Source organism: Triturus cristatus, chromosome 9, assembly GCF_964204655.1.
Source record: "Triturus cristatus chromosome 9, aTriCri1.1, whole genome shotgun sequence".
Lineage (NCBI taxonomy): Eukaryota > Metazoa > Chordata > Amphibia > Caudata > Salamandridae > Triturus > Triturus cristatus.
In genome coordinates this window covers 367,685,526-367,705,266 of record NC_140592.1, presented here as the reverse complement: position 1 = coordinate 367,705,266, position 19,741 = coordinate 367,685,526, and the positions used below count along the sequence as shown (strand labels likewise).

Below are 19,741 nucleotides of genomic sequence, written 5' to 3'. Positions count from 1 at the left end.
GATCCCAATTCAGCTGGCCACCATAAGTTCGTCGGGGGGGGGGGGTGGGGGAACAGCTTGGTTAAAAAACAAGACCTCCGTCTTGTCGACATTAAGCTTTAGGAAGTTACGGCTCATCCAGGCTGAGATGTTTTTAAGGCACTCTTTTAGTGGGTCAAAGGTGGAAGCTGACACCCCGCTGAAGGTGAACAGGAGTTGGATGTCATCCATGTAAGATGTCACCTTGAACCCCATTTTGGCGATGAGCTCCGCTAGTGGTGTCAGGTAATCATTAAAAAGTAGCGGGCTCAGGGACGATCCCTGCGGTACCCTCCATTTTAGTGATTTAGCAGGGGGAGGTGAAAGGGTGGGTCAAGACCTGTTGTTCTCGGTCATGCAGGTAAGACGTGATCCAATTCAGCGCAGTTCCCTGGATGCCAATACGATTAAGGCGATCTAGTAAGATGGAATGGGACACCGTGTCAAACGCTGCTGACAGGTCTAAAAGCACCACCATGGCCGTAGAGCCTCCATCCACTGCCCAGCATATGGAATCGCCCATCTCCAAATGTGTATTATTATCTCAATCAAAACGGATTCTGTACTGAATCCAGGGCGGAAGCCGGACTGGGACTCATGCAGTAGACCATTGAACTCAATAAAAGCTGCCAATTGCTGGTGGGCTAATTTCTCTAGAACTTTAGCGGGGGCAGGGAGCAGAGAAATAGGCCTGTAGTTAAATCATCATAGTGTCTCTAAGCCCAAATCCTATATCTGACCTTTCCTGGAGGACTGTATATTCAACCACATTGGAAGCAGTTGATAAGATCAATGAAATTAGGACTGCTGGACAGTTTTCGAGCTAAAATTTGGATTAATTACTACACAAGGGAGATTTTCCACATTCATGTCTGCCTCACTGCTTCTGTAATATTGGCCACAATAGATATGTACAACATAGACCTAGACCTAGCTGGGTGATATGATGACAGGGTAGGTGTGTGACATTTTTTTCAGTCCTGGCGTGGCTGATTAACAAACTTCCACAGAACACGGGCTACCTGATACAGATTATTTAAAGATTTATGCCGGTCGAAAGCCAAGAGATGAGCCATAGGGACCTTGCTTAAATAACCATGCTTCAATTTTCTGTGGCTCACTGGAAAGTCAGCACTGTATCCTAATTCCGGTGCTGGATCAAACTTGCATAGACCAAGATCAAAATATCCAAGCCTAGGATTCTTTAATATTAAGATATTGATCTTATTAGGAAATAATTGACTCATGATCTCTGCAAGTTCTTCAGAGGTGGTCAGCTTGGCCTCTTTCTGAACATGTTACCTTGAATGACACCTTGGTGTTAATCTCTGCATTAATAATTCTTCCTGAAAAGTGTGAATTCTTTGCTTTAGAAATCACCATGTAGGATTTCAACTAATCCTTGCTGCAAGCTACTTTACGTGCGTTGCAGAACCTTTTCCATCCTCTTAACACCTGATTGCAGCTCCTTCTAAGGCTTTTACTCGAAGACCACTCTAGGCATTTGTTTACTCCTGTGGCTAAGGTTTGCCCTCATCATTAAGAAGCCAAGGTAATTTAACATGGATTCCAATAATTTATAGAAGGACTCTAGCTTTTCTTCTAATGACACATCGCTTTCCCTCAAATCCCAGTTTTAATCCATTGTGTATGGAAGCTCAAGCTCTCTGCCTTTGCTTGTTTCCCAACTAGATTAGATTCTCTAGTACTGCTGTTGGCCTAGAGAAATTCTATAATGTAAAGTTTAGAATCACATAGTCTGACCAAGTTGGACAGACCTTCTCTGCTTCAAAGGAGGACACCAATGAGTCACTACTAAATCTAATTGCCCTCCTTTATTGTGAATGGAGTCTTGGGTGTGGTGGGCATACTAACTAGCTTAGCACTGATATGGATGGTTGAGTGAGGCATTGTGAAGAGTTTTCCCCAGACATCAAACTTGTCCTAATGCTACAACTTTAGTTACAAGGTAGTATAGATTCTCCAAATAACCAAAACGCCACCCGCAAAGACGTTGTATAGAGCAGGTGATTTTTACATCACATCTATTACTAGTGAAGCAGAGATGCTTACGCACACTTAACTGTAATGCGTTGAAGACTGGACAACACCTCCACCAGCACCTTTAATGCTTTTAGGTCCCTGGGGTAATCAGATGCAATTTACTGTCCCACTTAACTACTCTATTCTTCACTGTGATTATAGTGGGCTGGCAGAAGTTGGTGTAGCAGGCCTAATTGGGTCTCATTAAACCACGTCTCGCTTGCGAGAAGATGGCGCAAAGCATGCTCGGTCAGTAGGTTAATGATCTTGGGCGCCTCACTAATTGCTGGCCTTGCATTAATTAACCTGTCACTTAAGGTCCTTCAACGAGTGGATAATTGGTGTAAAACACTGCACAAAGGCTTCTGTTTAGGAAAGAGGTGAGTTTGCCATATTGTTAGTCCACATTTTTTATCCTGTTCTCTCCTATCCAATATTACACCTAGTTACGCTGTACTTTATGTCAAAAGCCCGGGTATGCTATGCTATAGAGCCCAGGTATGCTATGCTATTTCTTTTTATTTTTTGATTATTAAGATTTTTACATTTATATCCAAATGTTTGCAACAATGATTGACATACGTAATACAATATAAATACTCAGTTTACGTAATACAATATAAATACTCAGTTTACGTAATAAAATATAAATACTCAGTTTGCCGCTGTTTTCGACCAAGTCATATAGCTAAACAAGTAACAAAAGAAAGAGCTATTATGTGCAAGGTAGCAATTCACTTTGTTTCCATTAGTGAGCAGTAGTGGTCCCAAATCATTACTTGAGAGAAGGTATGAAGAATTGTCCACCAAATTCTAACAGATGAACATATATGCGCCTAGAGGTGGACTTTAGGCACAAGGGGAGCGTCAGTGGGAAGGGGAAAGTGCCATAGAGAGACGTAGAGTGATGTCTATGAGGGTAGGATACGGGTAATGGTGGGTGGCAACAATCTGGGTTTGACTTGCGGAGTGTGTAACATGAGCGTCCTATGTTTGGAGATGGGCTGTTCTAGGAGTGACTCAGAGTGATCTTTCGACACGTTTATTGAATAAGTTCAGGATTATTGCGTTCCAACTAATAATTGGACCTTGCTTAACTTTATGCTTTTGCTTATTAGCAATTGCCTGGCTTTCTACTTCTACCTATTTGTGTAGCTCCTTGCTCTCTGTTTTCCAGTTCTGAACTATTAATCTCCTCTCTAGCATAAATGCCATGTCTGTAAACATAGTCTCATATTTGTGTTTCTTTGGTAAGGGCAGGAGACCCAATATGTAGGTTTTTGTTTATTCTTCTAAGCTTATGCCATTTGCTTTGTGTATCGTTTGCATGATGAGATTCCAGAAGGTGTGTAGTTTGGTACACGACCAGAACATACGGGTGAGATTAGTCTTTACCTCCATGGTATGTTATTTTATTTTGTGTACTATTGGGTTCTGCTATGTTATTTTTTTAAATACGTTTGCATGACTACCTTAAAACATATTCCCTCCTCTTCAGATTATCATGAAGCAAGACAAAAATGCACACTGCACGCGAAAAAGCACGTCTACATTTTAGGACAAAAATTATGCACACATTCAGACAAAAGTTCTCTCTCTCTCTCTCTCTCTCTCGAAAATTCCCTTTTATGCATGGTCACCCTCATTTTACTGCTGATCTTTAGGCTCTTTTGGACACTGGGGTGCTGCCGTCCAGTGCCCATTGTTTATGCTGTGAGTGGTGATTGGCACATTCAACTCTCTGGAATACTGTTGTCTTCAGGCACACTACTGCAACCTGACTCCTGCAGTTTAAACCTGCAGTCCGACCTATCAAAATAATCCATTTGATAGGTGAAAAGATTTCCTTTTACATATTAATAAGTCAGCCCTAAGTGGGCCTTGTAGCCCACAAGATATGGTATCTACTATTTAAAAGTGGGATATGTAAAAATATAATGTTGGCACGGCCCTACAGAGTCAATCCCCAAACGGTATTTTAACTGTGGAATGATCTGACTGCCCTACAAGAAAAACTAAAGTGCAGAATAATTTAGTCATTTTGCTAAATTGGGTTTGGAAGAAGATAGAGGAATGGTTCCACCACTATTTTTAATATTTATAAAAAATCCAATTCAATGGTGAAGTTAGATTTTCGATCAGTATTTAGAAATGGCAGCTTATAGAAAGTAAATTTTCCCGGGCTGAAACTACTTGAGGCTAATTTTTATTAGCCTACCAGCAGCTACCCATGTTGTGTGCCTGACCTTAATGAGGTGAAACAACTTCTCCCAGAACAGAGACAATGGCCTAGGCCTGGTGACATGATGGGCTGCGGTTGAGGTATGTGACACCTGTCAAACCAGGATCAGCAGCTGTGAGGCTTGTACCCAAGAGCTTTTCCTCATTGGTTATGTAGTGTAAAGGGTCAATCCCAACCACTGGCTAGTGATATCTACAAAGTTGACACCTCACACACAGCACATCAGAACACATCAGGACCTGAGGAAGAACAAACGAGGACTGGGCCTGCTATTTGAGACCTTTGTGGAGACCTGAAGGACTGGACCTACTCCCAACTGTACCCAGGACTAAGTAGTGGACTCCAAGGGTCAGTTAGCTGACCTCCTGTGTGGATACAGGGGCATAAAAAAGCTGCAAGAGGCCAATTCCCTGAAGCTCCAGCTGCCCAGTAGAAATGAGAGCTGGACTGGACCCTGCTGGTAGATGCTGCTGGAGTAGGTCCTGGGCCCTAAATGCTGTCCCGGAGGTCCTGGGCACCTTAAAAGTGACCAAGAAGAGCTACTCCAAAACTCTGAAAAGTTGGGACTTAGAACATTTAGGAATTTCCAAGACCTCGAGAACGTAAGCAAGACCTTGAGGCAAAGGTGTCTGATTTCAATGCAATTTCAGTGATACAGCTCCAGGTTTGCCTTGCTGTAGTACTTTGAACTCCACGAAAAAGACTAAGTCTGAAGGTAGAGCTCTACAGTCAAAGAAGTGAAAAATATCTGCCCGACGTGCTGGCTTAGGCAGCTGCAAAATTTGAATTCCTTCTACTCTGAACTTTTTCTGCCAAAACCAGTGGTTTCAGCAGGACCACTAGTGGCTACCCTCCTTCGAGAGTGCTATGGCAAATACAGCCCGGAGTCCTGCGGTGCTGGGAGATTTTGACTTACATTTTGAAGACTAAGTCAAAAGGTGATATATTTGATCTGGATGAACCTGCTTGGCGTATCCAGTCTATGCTCCATCATGGTCAACCCTAAATCGCTCTTAGGTCTCTGTCACATGTGAACAGTACTTCTCAATGGTGCTTGACTTTTTCAAGACACTTTTTCCCTTAAATCTTTAAAAATTAATATCTCTGGTTCCATTTATTGGGCTTTTGTCACATGGTGTCATTTTGTTTATTTTACATTTTCTCTATCTGTATACATTAGAGTAAGTTTTTATTGTCTGGGGTTTTTGACTGTTTTGGTACTTCTAAATTCTTTACAAGTTTTCTTTATGTTAAGCCTGTCTATTTTGTGCCATAGTTACATGAAGTTGAGCTCAGATTTAAACTACTGAAACCTTTGCCTGGACCTAACAGGTTAGTGACTTGCCCACCCCAATTAATAAATCACTTTCTTACATGGAGCATTACGAGGTGGCCATGTTAAGGACAGGCACAGTAGGATTCCTGAAGGCTCTCTTCGTTTTGTGAATATGCGCTGTAGAGGAAAATCAATTTGCAATTAATTCTGCATGGAGGCAGGGAAATGCATTACTTGGGGGTTGGATAGGGATGTGTTGGTTCATGCTGTATTACAATCTGATGTGAATGCCTAACCCTGTGGCCAAAGAATCTACTTGTCCCTTCTTGTTTCGAAAATAGATTCCAGAAAAAACAGTTTAGAATATCTCACCATCCTGAACTGCCAGTAAAACTTATCGTCTCATGATGCTAGTTCAGCACGAGAAGCCGCAACATCAACAGACTAAAATTTAAGATGAAAGAAAGACAATGTTCATCACTTCAAGCTACACTGCTAGAATTTGGAACACAACTCCTACACTCCAGGGTAGCCTTATCACTTACACATGTCAGGTGTGCAGAGCAAAAAAAAAGCTTCACGCAATCTAGCGAGACAGGACCTGTTTAGATGGGGGCGGCCAGACGAGCTCCACCAGCAGACTGTGTTTCCCACAGATTACTATACCACGAGGTCCTGCCTTCTGCTGTTGCTCAGGACTTGCTCTCCTGAAGTGTGGGGCACCTTCTATGAAGTATGCAATGGCAAACTTGTTGTGCATATATATGCATATACATGCACAAGGGCCATGATACACAACTTTAACCAACAAGCAGTTATTGTTGAACACCCATCAACACGGAAACAGAAGCTTCCTGTTACACCTTATCACTTCTCAAGATGCTCCTCCAAGAACAGCTGGGACTCAGATGAGCATTGCAGTGGGTGCTTACCCTTCTATTCCTGGACTAACAAATAATGTCCTAAGCTAGCTGTTAACCTGATCAATCTTCCTTTGAATTTCATCAGGGTTACTGATGCTAAACTTCTGCACATAATCAAAAGAGTAATCCCACTATTCAGGATGGTTGCACCGTATCACAACTGCCACCACAGACCACACCATATGCACCAGTATAGACAGGAGTGCCCCTTTAAAGCCTCATCAGAGGGAACACTTAGCACAGCAGGAAAATAGGGTGTTGCGCTGGCTGAATATGAGAGCCCAACATGTTGGTTTTGCTTAAGCCAATATTGTGAAATGGGTTGACCGTTTAAGCCCCTCGACTGTAACTGTGGTTAGTGACTGTGTTGTAATAAAATTTAGGAGGTCTGAGCTAATTGGGCACCTATTTCACTTAGTAGATCAAGGGGTTAAGGTCCAGTTCTAAGATCACATCCATTCCACCTGGATTCATCTACAAACATACCATACTTTCTTCTGATGTGCTAAAAGCCTGGAGCAGTAGACCATCTTTAGCAATTCCTGCATGTACCTATGACACTGATTTACTGCAGAAAAAACATTTGTTTAGTGAATGTGGGACGGATTTGACTGGTACTGCCTGATAACATGATTTTAGGTCTAAGCTGAACCACCCTATTGTCAATAATGGAAAGTATCTCATGGACCATTGCTTCCCATCCTCTAATTTGGATAATGTAGATTGGCTGAATTTCATTAGGCTTCATGACATTATTCGTCAGCAAGAGCAGTGGGCTACAAGCGCCGTCTACATAGACAGCTACGTTACGCTTCATGTCCTCGTGTAGAGATGAAGGGGTGTTACTCCTATGATTTGCTCTAATTGTTTTATACCAGCTAGATAGCCAGATATCCAATTATCTAGGTTTTAGAGTTGACATTCAGGACAAGCAAAATTCTTCATGTGGCTAATTTCTATAACAATATATTTATTTCTTCTGTTGCCACATGTTTTCTGAGACTGTGGGTTTGCCTGGCTGACATTCTTTCTTTTAACTCGGTGTCTTATAATGGAATCTTTACCATGTCACCATATACACCCTGCCCCCTGCTCTCTTGATACCAATACCAACATTTATGTTGTGAAAGAAATGATATATGCAACTCTTTCTGCCATCCAAACTTTCTTCAGTTGGAGAATGGAAGAGCATTAGCAGCTGTGCAGAGATGAGAGTGGCAGGTGCATAAACTTACTCTGCAAAATACACTACTACAGACCGAATTCCCAAACTGCAACTGAGGCTAAATGAACCTGTAAAGTGTGGCTGCCAGCAGGAGGCAGAACAGGTGTCTTCTCCCCAGGCTCTCTGATAGGCTGGCTATGTCTGCAGATGCAATCCTGCTCCCCAATCCTCTATTTAGAGTAGCCTGAAACTGATGTGAAAAGCACTCCTAATAAATACTTCTATGGTACAGAGAGTTTTATTCAGGTAGCTCCCTCTGCCCAGGTGGTGTTGGTGCAACAAAAAGTTTTGAAGTGGCAAGGAGGAAAAAATATATACACACTCTCACTTTTTAATAGAGGACTATATATTCCTCTATTGTCAGTCTATAATCCTGTATTCATTTCATTCCATTTTAATCAAAAAGGCAATCACATACCGAAAAAACACACGATGACATAATTTAATTACCGTAATCATAAATCACTTCATCAACATTTTAAAACTTTTTTTCAACAAGCTATATACATATATATACACACAAAAAAGGTACATATACAACTATATACACATCACAAAGTATAATCAACAATTCATAGGTTCCTTCCACCCGATTCGTCAAAAAAGAGAAAGTGTTCGCCTATTTCCTACAGGGAATACACTTCGAGGTAGTCTTATTTCCACAATCAGTTCTATTTTTTCCAGAACCTTAATACAGTGATTGTGCGAAAAAATATTTCCAAACTTAATTTCATCAGACTCCTCAGATCGTAATCTGGAAGGAACCGATGAATTGTTGATTATACTTTGTGATGTGTATATTGTTGTATATGTACCTTTTTTGTGTGTATATATATATGTATATAGCTTGTTGAAAAAAAAGTTTAAAAATGTTGATGAAGTGATTTATGATTACAGTAATTAAATTATGTAATCATGTGTTTCTCGGTATGTGATTGCCTTTTTGATTAAAATGAAATGAAATGAATACAGGATTATAGACTGACAGTAGAGGAATATATAGTACTTTATTAAAAAGTGAGAGTGTGTATATATTTTTTCCTCCTTGCCACTTCAAAACTTTTTGTTGTATTGTTTTTTACCCAGGCATAGGAGGGTAATTTGGGTAAACCCCCATTATTCCTTGAACACAGGTGGTTTTGGTGTTCTGGAGAATTCTGCCAATGCTACAGATCTCATGTCCTTTCCCATAGTTCTTTCCTTTGAATCCTACAGAGAATCTTGGCCCCTTTCAGGCCAGGACCTCACATAGATGTTCCTCTCAGACAGGGACAGGTGACAGTGTCCCATCCCCTGATGACGTTGACCAGAGCTGGAACCGTGCACAGGCCTTCCCTCTTTGGAGACTAAAACTAGCACCTATTCCCTTCTCAAAATAAAATGTGTCCTTTTTGAGAAGGAAGAGATATCTAGGAGCCATCATTCTGTGGTCCCGCATCTTCCCAGGAAACAAGCCGGATTGTGGTTGCTGGGCGTCTGCCAGACCTCCTGATTCCACATGGGCACCACCAGAGCTTTCCATAGTATTTTACCTTGTGTTCTTAGGTATGGTGTGGAATGGTATGTGCACCATTATTGGTGCACATATTGTATTCTATAATACTCTAAGGAGCTTTAGTTCAGCATCTCAGCATCCTTAGTCGTCCAGAAATTGTCAATAACAACTTGGATCAGCATGCAGGAGTATTTTAGACTCACATTATTTCTACTGGCTGTTCGTGTGTTTCCTTCCACCTCAATTTGGAATGGATGAGCATCTATTTGAATTGGAAAGGACACTGTGATCGCACATGGAAATCTATATCTTGGCTATGCATTTTTTACACAAAGCAATCATTTTCTAAATTGTTTTGTGCTGCATCAGGTTAATGCTCGAAAGTTGGTTTCAATTCTATAACTGTACCAATGCTTGTTTCTGATAAGTTATAGTTGAATTCAATTTAGCGAAGTAGCCACATTTTGCGTTTGTATTTTTTTTTTTTTGCAGGGAGCTGGCTTTTAAAAGGCTGCTATCTCTATGAATGTAATGCCTGTTACTGTGATTTTATAAAAGCTGGCCTTCGTTTTGACACAACGATGGAATTCTCAGTGGTGTGATGTGAACAGGGATGCCCTCCACAGCCATATGAAGCTTGTATTGTACCTAAATCCTCCTGAGGTGGAAGCCGGGAGTTCTGTTTCACTCAAACCGAAATCACTGCTTTTAAAAACTGTATCTTTGTACTTTTAAGAAGCACTTAGCACCCACTCCCCAGCGCTCACCTGCTAACCCCAATCAGCCGATCCAAGCGCTGTCAGGGACAGGAAACGCCTGCTCGCCGCCATCACTCACCTCGAGGAGCCACGGGACACGCCCACTCCTGTTGGCCACGCCCACCCCTCGCCAGTACAAAAGCGCACCCTGATTGTTGGGACCGCATTGTACCTAAATCCTCCTGAGGCGGAAGCCGGGAGTTCTGTTTCACTCAGACCGAAATCACTGCTTTTAAAAACTGTATCTTTGTACTTTTAAGAAGCACTTAGCACCCACTCCCCAGCGCTCACCTGCTAACCCCAATCAGCCGATCCAAGCGCTGTCAGGGACAGGAAACGCCTGCTCGCCGCCATCACTCACCTCGAGGAGCCACGGGACACGCCCACTCCTGTTGGCCACGCCCACCCCTCGCCAGTACAAAAGCGCACCCTGATTGTTGGGACCGCATTGTACCTAAATCCTCCTGAAGCGGAAGCCGGGAGTTCTGTTTCACTCAAACCGAAATCACTGCTTTTAAAAACTGTATCTTTGTACTTTTAAGAAGCACTTAGCACCCACTCCCCAGCGCTCACCTGCTAACCCCAATCAGCCGATCCAAGCGCTGTCAGGGACAGGAAACGCCTGCTCGCCGCCATCACTCACCTCGAGGAGCCACGGGACACGCCCACTCCTGTTGGCCACGCCCACCCCTCGCCAGTACAAAAGCGCTCCCTGATTGTTGGGACCGCATTGTACCTAAATCCTCCTGAGGCGGAAGCCGGGAGTTCTGTTTCACTCAGACCGAAATCACTGCTTTTAAAAACTGTATCTTTGTACTTTTAAGAAGCACTTAGCACCCACTCCCCAGCGCTCACCTGCTAACCCCAATCAGCCGATCCAAGCGCTGTCAGGGACAGGAAACGCCTGCTCGCCGCCATCACTCACCTCGAGGAGCCACGGGACACGCCCACTCCTGTTGGCCACGCCCACCCCTCGCCAGTACAAAAGCGCTCCCTGATTGTTGGGACCGCATTGTACCTAAATCCTCCTGAGGCGGAAGCCGGGAGTTCTGTTTCACTCAAACCGAAATCACTGCTTTTAAAAACTGTATCTTTGTACTTTTAAGAAGCACTTAGCACCCACTCCCCAGCGCTCACCTGCTAACCCCAATCAGCCGATCCAAGCGCTGTCAGGGACAGGAAACGCCTGCTCGCCGCCATCACTCACCTCGAGGAGCCACGGGACACGCCCACTCCTGTTGGCCACGCCCACCACTCCAACGCCCATAAACCTCCCCCATAAAACATGTGCCAGCATAGGGAGCGCAGCGGACGGGCGCAGCGGGCGCGCCGTCAGCGCGCCGAAGGCGCGCCAAAGGCAAGCCCGTCTGGGCCCGTCCGGGCCCAGCCGGCCCTAGGCCCAGCCACTCTGCCCTTTGCAGTCCGTAACGACAGGACTTACACTCGCGCGGACTTATTAGCCTTAAACCCCAACAAACAACCCTCCTGCTCGCGCATCCTGATTGGAGACACCCAATTCTCCGGCTGTGACCTCTGCGACCCCGCCAATCAGAACACGGCACCCAAGGGCTTGCACCTAGGCCTACTCAACTGCAGGTCGCTCGTGAAACACTCACACGAAGTGAACCTCTTAATCACAAACAATGCCTTAGACATTCTGTTTCTAACAGAAACCTGGCTCACCCCCAGTAGCGGCCCAGACATCGTTCTAGCACTCCCCCCCGGGTACGTTATGTGCTTACTGAACAGGCCAGAGGGGAGGGGAGGTGGACTAGCGATAATTCACAAAGACACCCTCACCTGTAGAACATCTGATGGCAACATCAAGGGATACGAAAGCTGCCACTATACAATACAAATCTCCCCAGTTACCTCGCTGTCAGGAACGCTGGTTTATCGCCCGCCAGGTAATCTAGGAGACTTCCCAAACAAAATTATTGACCAGACATCCACTAAATGCACTTCCACCACCAACTACCTATTACTAGGAGACTTGAATGTACATTTCTTGGACCCAGATGACAAGCAGGCCAGTGAACTACTTCAGGATTTCACTTCAATGGGCCTTGACCTCAAAAACCCACAGGCCACTCATGAAAGAGGGCAACTGCTTGATCCTATTCTCTCCAATATACCCAATCTGAGAACTCTTGACCATATCCCCCTTCCCTGGACGGACCACTTTCTGGTCTCCCTAGTATGGAACTTCATCTCTCCGCCCCCCTCACCTCCCAAAACCAGAACGTATACCAGACGATGGCAGAAATTGGAGCCAGACGTTTGGGCAGCCAAACTTAGGGAAAACGCTCCCCACCCCCCCCACGACACCGTAGCAGGGGATAAAGAATTCAGTACCTGGATTACCCAATCGCTCGACGCTATTCTGCCTAAAACCCACTCCCTGAAACACACTAAGAAAGTTAATCCCTCACCCTGGTATACCCCCGAACTCAACCTTCTGCGTAAGGCCTGCAAAAGGAATGAACACATCTGGAGGAAGGAAAAAACCAAGGAACAAAAAGAATCATTCCGTACCTCTGTAAAAACCTACAAAAAAGAGCTCCGTAACACCAAAACCAGCTTCTACGAGAACAGAATTAAAAACGCTGACTGTTCGGCCCATGAAACCTATTCAGTTCTTAAAGAACTCCTCCACGCCCCTGACCCCCCACTTAAACCCCTCGATCCCAAAGAAGCTGAAATTAAATGTAACAACTTAGCCACCTTCTTTGACGAGAAGATTCAAAAAATTCTTCTTACCATACCCCCCCCCGATCAGGCCCACACAGAGCAGGACCGCACTACCTCCACCACCTTTCCTCCTCCGTTGTTAGCCCACCCCCAACCTTCCCTGGACGCCTTCGGCCCCGTAACAACAGAAGAAGTAGGAGCAACGCTGGCCTCAATCAAAAGTGGCTCACCCCGCGACCCTGCACCCCTCCATGTTCTAAAAAAAGTGTCGAGCACTATCATCCCTCCCCTCACGGCCCTGATCAACTCCTCTCTCTCGGAGGGCATAGTCCCCCCCAGCTGGAAAACGGCCACAGTCAAAGGTCTATTGAAAAAACCCTCTTTAGATCCGCAGGACTTCACCAATTATAGGCCCATATCCCTTCTCCCTGGAAATAGCAAGATCGCAGAGAAGCTGGTAAACAAGCAATTATCGCTTTTCCTAGAAAGTAACAACCTCTTAGCGGTCTCTCAAACAGGGTTCCGTCCAGGTCATGGCACGGACATCGCCCTCCTGGCAGCGGTGGAGAAGGCCAGAAGCATTCTGGACACAGGAGGATCAGTGGCAGTGATCCTCCTGGATCTCAGTGCGGCCTTCGACACTGTAGACCATTCCACCCTAATCCACCGTCTGGGAGAGATCGGACTAAAGGGCACGGCCTTGAAATGGCTAGAATCCTTCTTATCAGGACGCTCCTTCCAGGTGGGGGAAAACGACAGCTGCTCATCCACCTTCCCCCTCCGGTGCGGAGTACCACAGGGCTCATCCCTTAGCCCCACGTTATTCAACGTGTACATGGCCCCACTGGAGAAGAGGGTCAGCTCGTACGGCGTGTCAGTTATCAACTACGCCGACGACACTCAGCTGGTCGTAACCCTTTCACACCCCCACCATGCCCCATCCGATCTCCACAGCTGCCTCTCCGAAGTACACCGATGGATGAATCTTTCCTCACTGAAACTGAATGGGTCCAAGACTGAGATCCTCTTGATGGGCCACAAGGGGCCCTCTCTACCTTCTCAACTCTGGCCCAGTTGCCTAGGTGACCCTCCCGCACCCAAGGAAGAGGTCAAGAGCCTTGGCGTATGGATTGAAAAGGACATGAGCTTCAATACTCAGGCTAAAAGAACGGCAGGGACATGCTTTGGGCTACTCAGAGCATGCAGGAAGATCTTCCCCCTGCTCCCCGACACCGCTAGGAGGCTCCTCATTCAGGGTCTAATCCTGGCAAGATTAGACTACTGTAACGCCATCTACCTGGGAGCCCCCGAAGCCACCCTGAACTCGCTGCAAAAAGTCCAAAACGCCGCCGCCCGCCTACTCACGGGTACACCTGGAAGATCCTCCGCCAGGCCGGCTCTTAAATCCCTCCACTGGCTCCCAGTCAGAGAAAGGGTCGTCTTCAAGGCCCTCTGTCTGGCCCATAAAACCCTCAACAATAACGGCCCCCCTCTTCTCAAAGAACTCCTTACCCCATACAAAGCGGAGAGAGACCTGCGGTCTAGCGCAGAAAATCTTATAGTAGTTCCTAGAGTCAGAAAAGCCAAGACCGGTGGCCGTCGCTTCTCGGTTCACACGGCCAAACATTGGAACCACCTACCACAAAGACTCAGGACAGAACCGAACTACCTCCAGTTCAGAAAAACTCTAAAGACCCTCCTTTTCCCGCAGACATAATTCCATCAGACGGCTGAAACCCATGGAGAAACAGGTCAGCGCTGGGATGCTCCTTGAGTTACTACGCGCTTTATAAAACCATTAAATTAAATAAATGAAGCCAATCAAGTGGCTGGCTTTTAACTTACCAGTGAGAATGCAGCCTTAGAAGGGGAGGGGTCACAGGAGAAAGGGTAGAGTATGTGGTCTTCTGCTGTGTCCTGCCCTTTTTACTGCAATCCAAGGCACAACTGTTGTTCCTGCCCGCTTTTGAGTGCAGTTATTAGACTCAGATCAAGACTCACAGTTTCCCCCCAGGATTTTTCCTAACCTTCAGATGGTCCAGTGTGGACACTAGCAACTGCTTGTTGCTTATCTTTCAATGTTTTACTTTCTCCACACAGCTCTCATATCAGTACTCAAGCTTCACCCATTTGCTAGCACAACTGTTGACCTTTATCAGTCAGGAGTCGAAGCGCCAAGGCCAAAAAGCACCTTCCTTCCTTTGAGCTTTCAAAAGCAAGACATTAGAGAAGCGAACTCGCGTAGTAGTGACGTGGCCCTTACCTTTCTGCCAAATGACCATAAATGTAGTGCATCTGATGAGTCTTCACGTCTTTCAGTAACAGACAATGCCACGCCCTCCATGCAGGAGGGACATCACCTCTGCTCCTGAGCTGTGAAGTCTTTGCACCCAGCTCATGTCTGACAGATCTGGACAAATTTGAGAAGATCCTGTCTGATGGGAAGCTTTCTTATGTTAGTTGCTAATATTTCATCTCTTGAGTGACAGTATCCACAGTTAGAGGCAACTGTTCTCTTTGATGCCCACCAAGATCACATTTTGCATGTATGAAAACTGGACTCTGGTGAAGTTGGATAAAGGGAAACTCAGATGATGGCTGAGAATGTATAGTTGAGGCACTGCAGTACCCCACTCACTACTGCTGCAGGTTGCTGACAAACATCTATCCAAACATCAGTCGCGGACGATGCAGGTAAGCGCGGTGGGGCGGAGTTTGTCCACAGAGTTTTATATTTTTATTTACTTTATTTTCCCTATTCCGTCGTCTGTCAACTTTCCCCCGCCACCACACTCCACCCTCCCCACCGCGCTCACCTGCAACGGCCGCGACTGCTAAACATGCCTGCTGAAGTGTTGGGCAACTACTCTCAGAGGCTCTAAATATACACGTGTGCAGTTCTTTAGATGATTTCACCTTGATGATGCTCAGTAATACTAGTCATATAAAGGACTGATCCTCAGAGTCTGATGGTTCTGGGCTATGTGATGATGCATAGGTGGACCGGGCATCAAAGCCCGGTCCACCTGTATTTCTTTTCTAGTTAATTAAGTGATGCCCAAAGCACTGCTGAGAAACACCAGCTGCCTGATCAGATATTCAGCGATTAGCTCTGCTATGAATCTGAAGATGCCAGAGACGTTTTCAAGATACTTTTGATTAGCTATTCATAAATTTCATTTGCATTGAAGCATCTCAATGATGCTACAGGCGTCTGCATGCGAAATATTTTGATAAACAGTGTTATGCGATGGATTGAGTATCTCCTTGTTTGATTCTGAGTTAATCATTGTGAATCAGACCTCGGCTTAGACGTCGGTGGAGGAAGGCAGTAACCTCTCCCCATCGGTGTACTGCCACCTACCCGCCAATTCGAAGGACTTGTGGCAAGTGGGAATTTTTTCCATCAGAGAGTGGTCCCCATCTCCTCCACCAGCCTGCTAAAACCTTGCCGAGTAAGAATGAGGTGGCAATATTCACCACCAACCTGCATTGCCTGGTAAGGCTAGGGTATGGCGGAGGAGGCACGGGGAACCTCCACTCCAGAGCTGGCACTATTCCTCCTATGTCTCAGGGAACTCCCAAGGATTCCCTCCATCTGTGATGCATGCAGGATAGGCCAGAGTAATCCCCGGGGATACCCTAAAAGCGGGGAGGAAGAAACGGCTCCCATCACCTGCACACACTGAAGCACCTTAGTAATTCCAATATGGCCACCGCCGAGTGTTCTTGCATAAATAGATGCTGGTGTGTACCATTCTTCTGCCTTTATAATCAGGGGAATTTGCCACTGGCTGCTGTGGGGGAGTTAATGGCAAGTCAGTGGAGGGGCTCTGTCTAGGTTGGATGAAGTTCCTTGGCCTAAATGAACACCTCAGACTCTAGGGGCCTCATTATAGCTTGGAGGTCCCCATCCATCAAATGATGAGTTTGTCACCTGTGTGGTGGGACTTCCCCCACAGTCTCCTGCCTCCTTTTGCCCTCCTCAACAATCCCTCCTGCAACTCTGCCCCTTGTAACTCTCTTTTGTTGCAAACCTCTAGACTCTGCCTCCTTTCTGCCGCTATCACCTGATGTGGGTAATGTAAATGAACCCTCAAAGTGGAGCATGCTTTTCAAGGACCCATATTCAAAATGATACCTAGTGCGGCAGGAGTTTCCTTCCCACACCGGTGAAGTTTGTGTTTTACGCAGAAGGGAAGCCTGCAGCAGCGTCATCTTAAGGAATTTGGGGGCCCCTGTTTGGAACAACTTTAAATCTTACTATCCCGGTTTTGAGCTCATCCAAGCCCTATGTTGCCTAACATTGAATTATACATTAAAAGTTAAGATACAAAAATACACATAACTTAGCTAGAGAGAAAGTTCACTTTCCCAGAGCCCCTTGGAAGGCGGGGTCACTGGGCAATTGCCCATTTTGCTCATACTCTTGCCTGTAGAAATGGCTATTTCAACTTTGACGCCAGCATAGTGTTTCTAATGGCAGAGCTGAATGTGACTCCACCGTCCGGAATGCCAGTAGACACACCGCCGTCCTCCATCATTAAATTGGGTGGGACTTTCCAGAAGAAGGTGGATGAAGCAGAAATGATCTTGCCACTTCCTTCTAAATCAAGTCTTAGCAGTATGAAGGACAGTTTTCTAGCAAGTACAGCTATCCTGAACACAACCATGTTGATAGAACTGGATTACTTTTGCCAACAAGAGCAGTGCATTGAGCATCAAAGAGCGGCTTAACCTCATGCCGGATATGGGAACATTTCTAATTTACACGGAATAGAGTGGCCATCTATGCTTTGTCAGAAACAAAAAATTGCTTACCCGGTAGTCACTGGAAGTGACGTAGAAGATTGGTAGGAATGCAAGCCAGATTATGCATGTGGTATACATGGTGAAGCCAATAAATTTAGCCTCATTGAAGTTTTCTGGGCACTTTCTTGTCTTGAAGGCATAGACCGTGCATAGCACGATCAGCAGCACATTGTATGTGAGGGAAACCAGCATGCTGGAGTCTTTGTTATTGCACTTGAGCGTCACCACGTAGCGCTTGTCGGGCACCGTCTCCTTCCTTGTGCCAGGGGTCTCCACGAGCAGCCAGATGATGACAATTACCAGCTGGCAGGAGATCAGGGCCATGCAGATGACTACTTGTGAGGCAGGGCTGATGAACCGTGGTCGTTGCACCCCATCTTTCACCCCGCTAAAGATACGAGCAATCCGGTTGGTCTTGGTGAGCAGAGCAGAGTAGCAGACAGCAAATGATGTGCCCATCCCAAGGCGGCGCAGGGTGCAAACTTCAGTAGAGGGCTTGGCGATGAAGATAAAGGTCATACTGTAGCACATCAGAACCCCCGTAAGGAGGGTGTAACTGAGCTCTCGTCCCGATGCCTTCACAATGGGTGTGTTATTATTCTGGATGAAGACACCAAAGACAAACAAGGTGGAGATGAAGCCAAGGCAGGAGATAGTGACTGGCCCAATGGCCCAGGCATCTTTCCAGCGGATGTACTCTTGTGGAAGCTCATAGCATCCATTGAGTGTCTCGTTGGGCCAGTAGCCCAGGTCGCAGTCCTTGCAGGTGTACTCATCCAGGAGATACTGGAAAGGCTGGCAGGGGATGCAGATCCAGCAGCACATGTCCCCCGGTTGGGTGCTCTTCATCTCGTTCTTCTTGCAGGGGTCACTACACTGTGAGACGGGCACTGAGCTCTTGGCCCAGGGGATGAGACTAGTGTTCAGGGTCAGCTCCTCTGCCCAGTAGCCCACCTTCTCATACTTGTATCGACCGTCCGTCTTTTGATAGTTGAAGATGTTGTAACGGCCAATGCCATCTCCATAGCGATCAAAGCGAACCATGTTTTTGGTGTCCGCCGGCCTGAAGGGAGCTGGGGAAGAAACAGAAGAAAGTCAATGTTTTTTAAAATTTAGAGATTTGTTAAGTTGTATACCTAATACAATTGGTAAGTGAAGTTGGTTAAAGTAAATACACATGATCAATTCTTAGGAACCCAGTATAGAAGGGAAATAACTACTGTCTTCTCCAGAGTGGTCTTAGTGCTGCTCGATTTTAGAGTCCCTGTACTGAGTCAAATTTTATGCTGTAATCCTGCCTAATCCATTTAAATTAAGTTAATCAATGTGTACATATATAATTTAGAATTCACAAAACCAAATTGAGTATCTCCTATTTTCCCATTTGATTGTTTTATGGTTGAAAGCAGTTCTGGGACAGCATCAACAGCTGTGAATGGCCTTCCACATTGCCACCTCTTCCATCTTCCTAGTGAAATTCTTTACTCCAACACTAGCCCCAAGGAGGAAGGCCACCACACGCTAACTGGGAAAAGTATGTTCCTTTGTGAATCGTTTATTGATAGGATTCTTCCGTTCTTCTTCCTATTTACTTTTCTTTTAATAACTCTGCCTATGGTACTTGCAAAAAGAGCTTTGGCCCTCCCTTCCTGTGTCTTTTTAGTTTTTGCAAATGGGTGACTGGTGTCAGTGTTTGCTATGGCATCAGGATTTGTGCTGATATAGTGAGCTTGGGCAGTATGACTGGGGTCTCCTTGTCTGCCCACTTTTGTGGCCATGAACTGGGAGAAGTTAGGTTCCCCTCTCCGAAGTTTCAGGCTATAAGTTGACTTGCTTGCACAGGTATCTGCTCCCCATTTGGCAGGGCTAACAAGTTAGGAAAAATGGCTTCGAGTGGGCCCATGTGGTGAGTAGGGCTAAACACACTATTGTCCATAGTTAACATGGGGGGCTCCAACATGAGGATTTACTATGCAATGAGTAGTTCAGGAAAATGCTAACATTAGCAGCATTTTCATTTTTCACTGGTCTCTAACTATTGAGGTGCATACAAAGAGACTCATGAACAGAGGTCATATGGCAGCAGGGCCAGACGTTATTTGCTAAGCATATCATTTGCACTTTAGAAAGGAATTACTGATCTATGATTCTAAACTCCTTTATGATGTAGCTCAAGCAAAGGAGGCTTTCAGGGATTTAAACAACATGGAGTTGTTTAGCCAGGGCAAAGGGCGGGCCCGTTTAAGCCCGTTAAAGAC

The 19,741-nt window shown here is 45.6% G+C and overlaps 1 protein-coding gene across 1 annotated transcript in view; it reads right to left on the bottom strand.

Moving 5' to 3' along the window:
* The window catches only part of GRM2 (glutamate metabotropic receptor 2), a 442,819-nt gene that overhangs the window by 42,804 nt on the left and 380,274 nt on the right, over positions 1-19,741 (bottom strand). The window contains exon 4 of the mRNA XM_085625166.1: positions 17,493-18,556. Coding sequence (XP_085481292.1) covers positions 17,493-18,556 — 1,064 coding nt within the window. The remainder of the gene's footprint in view (positions 1-17,492; positions 18,557-19,741) is intronic.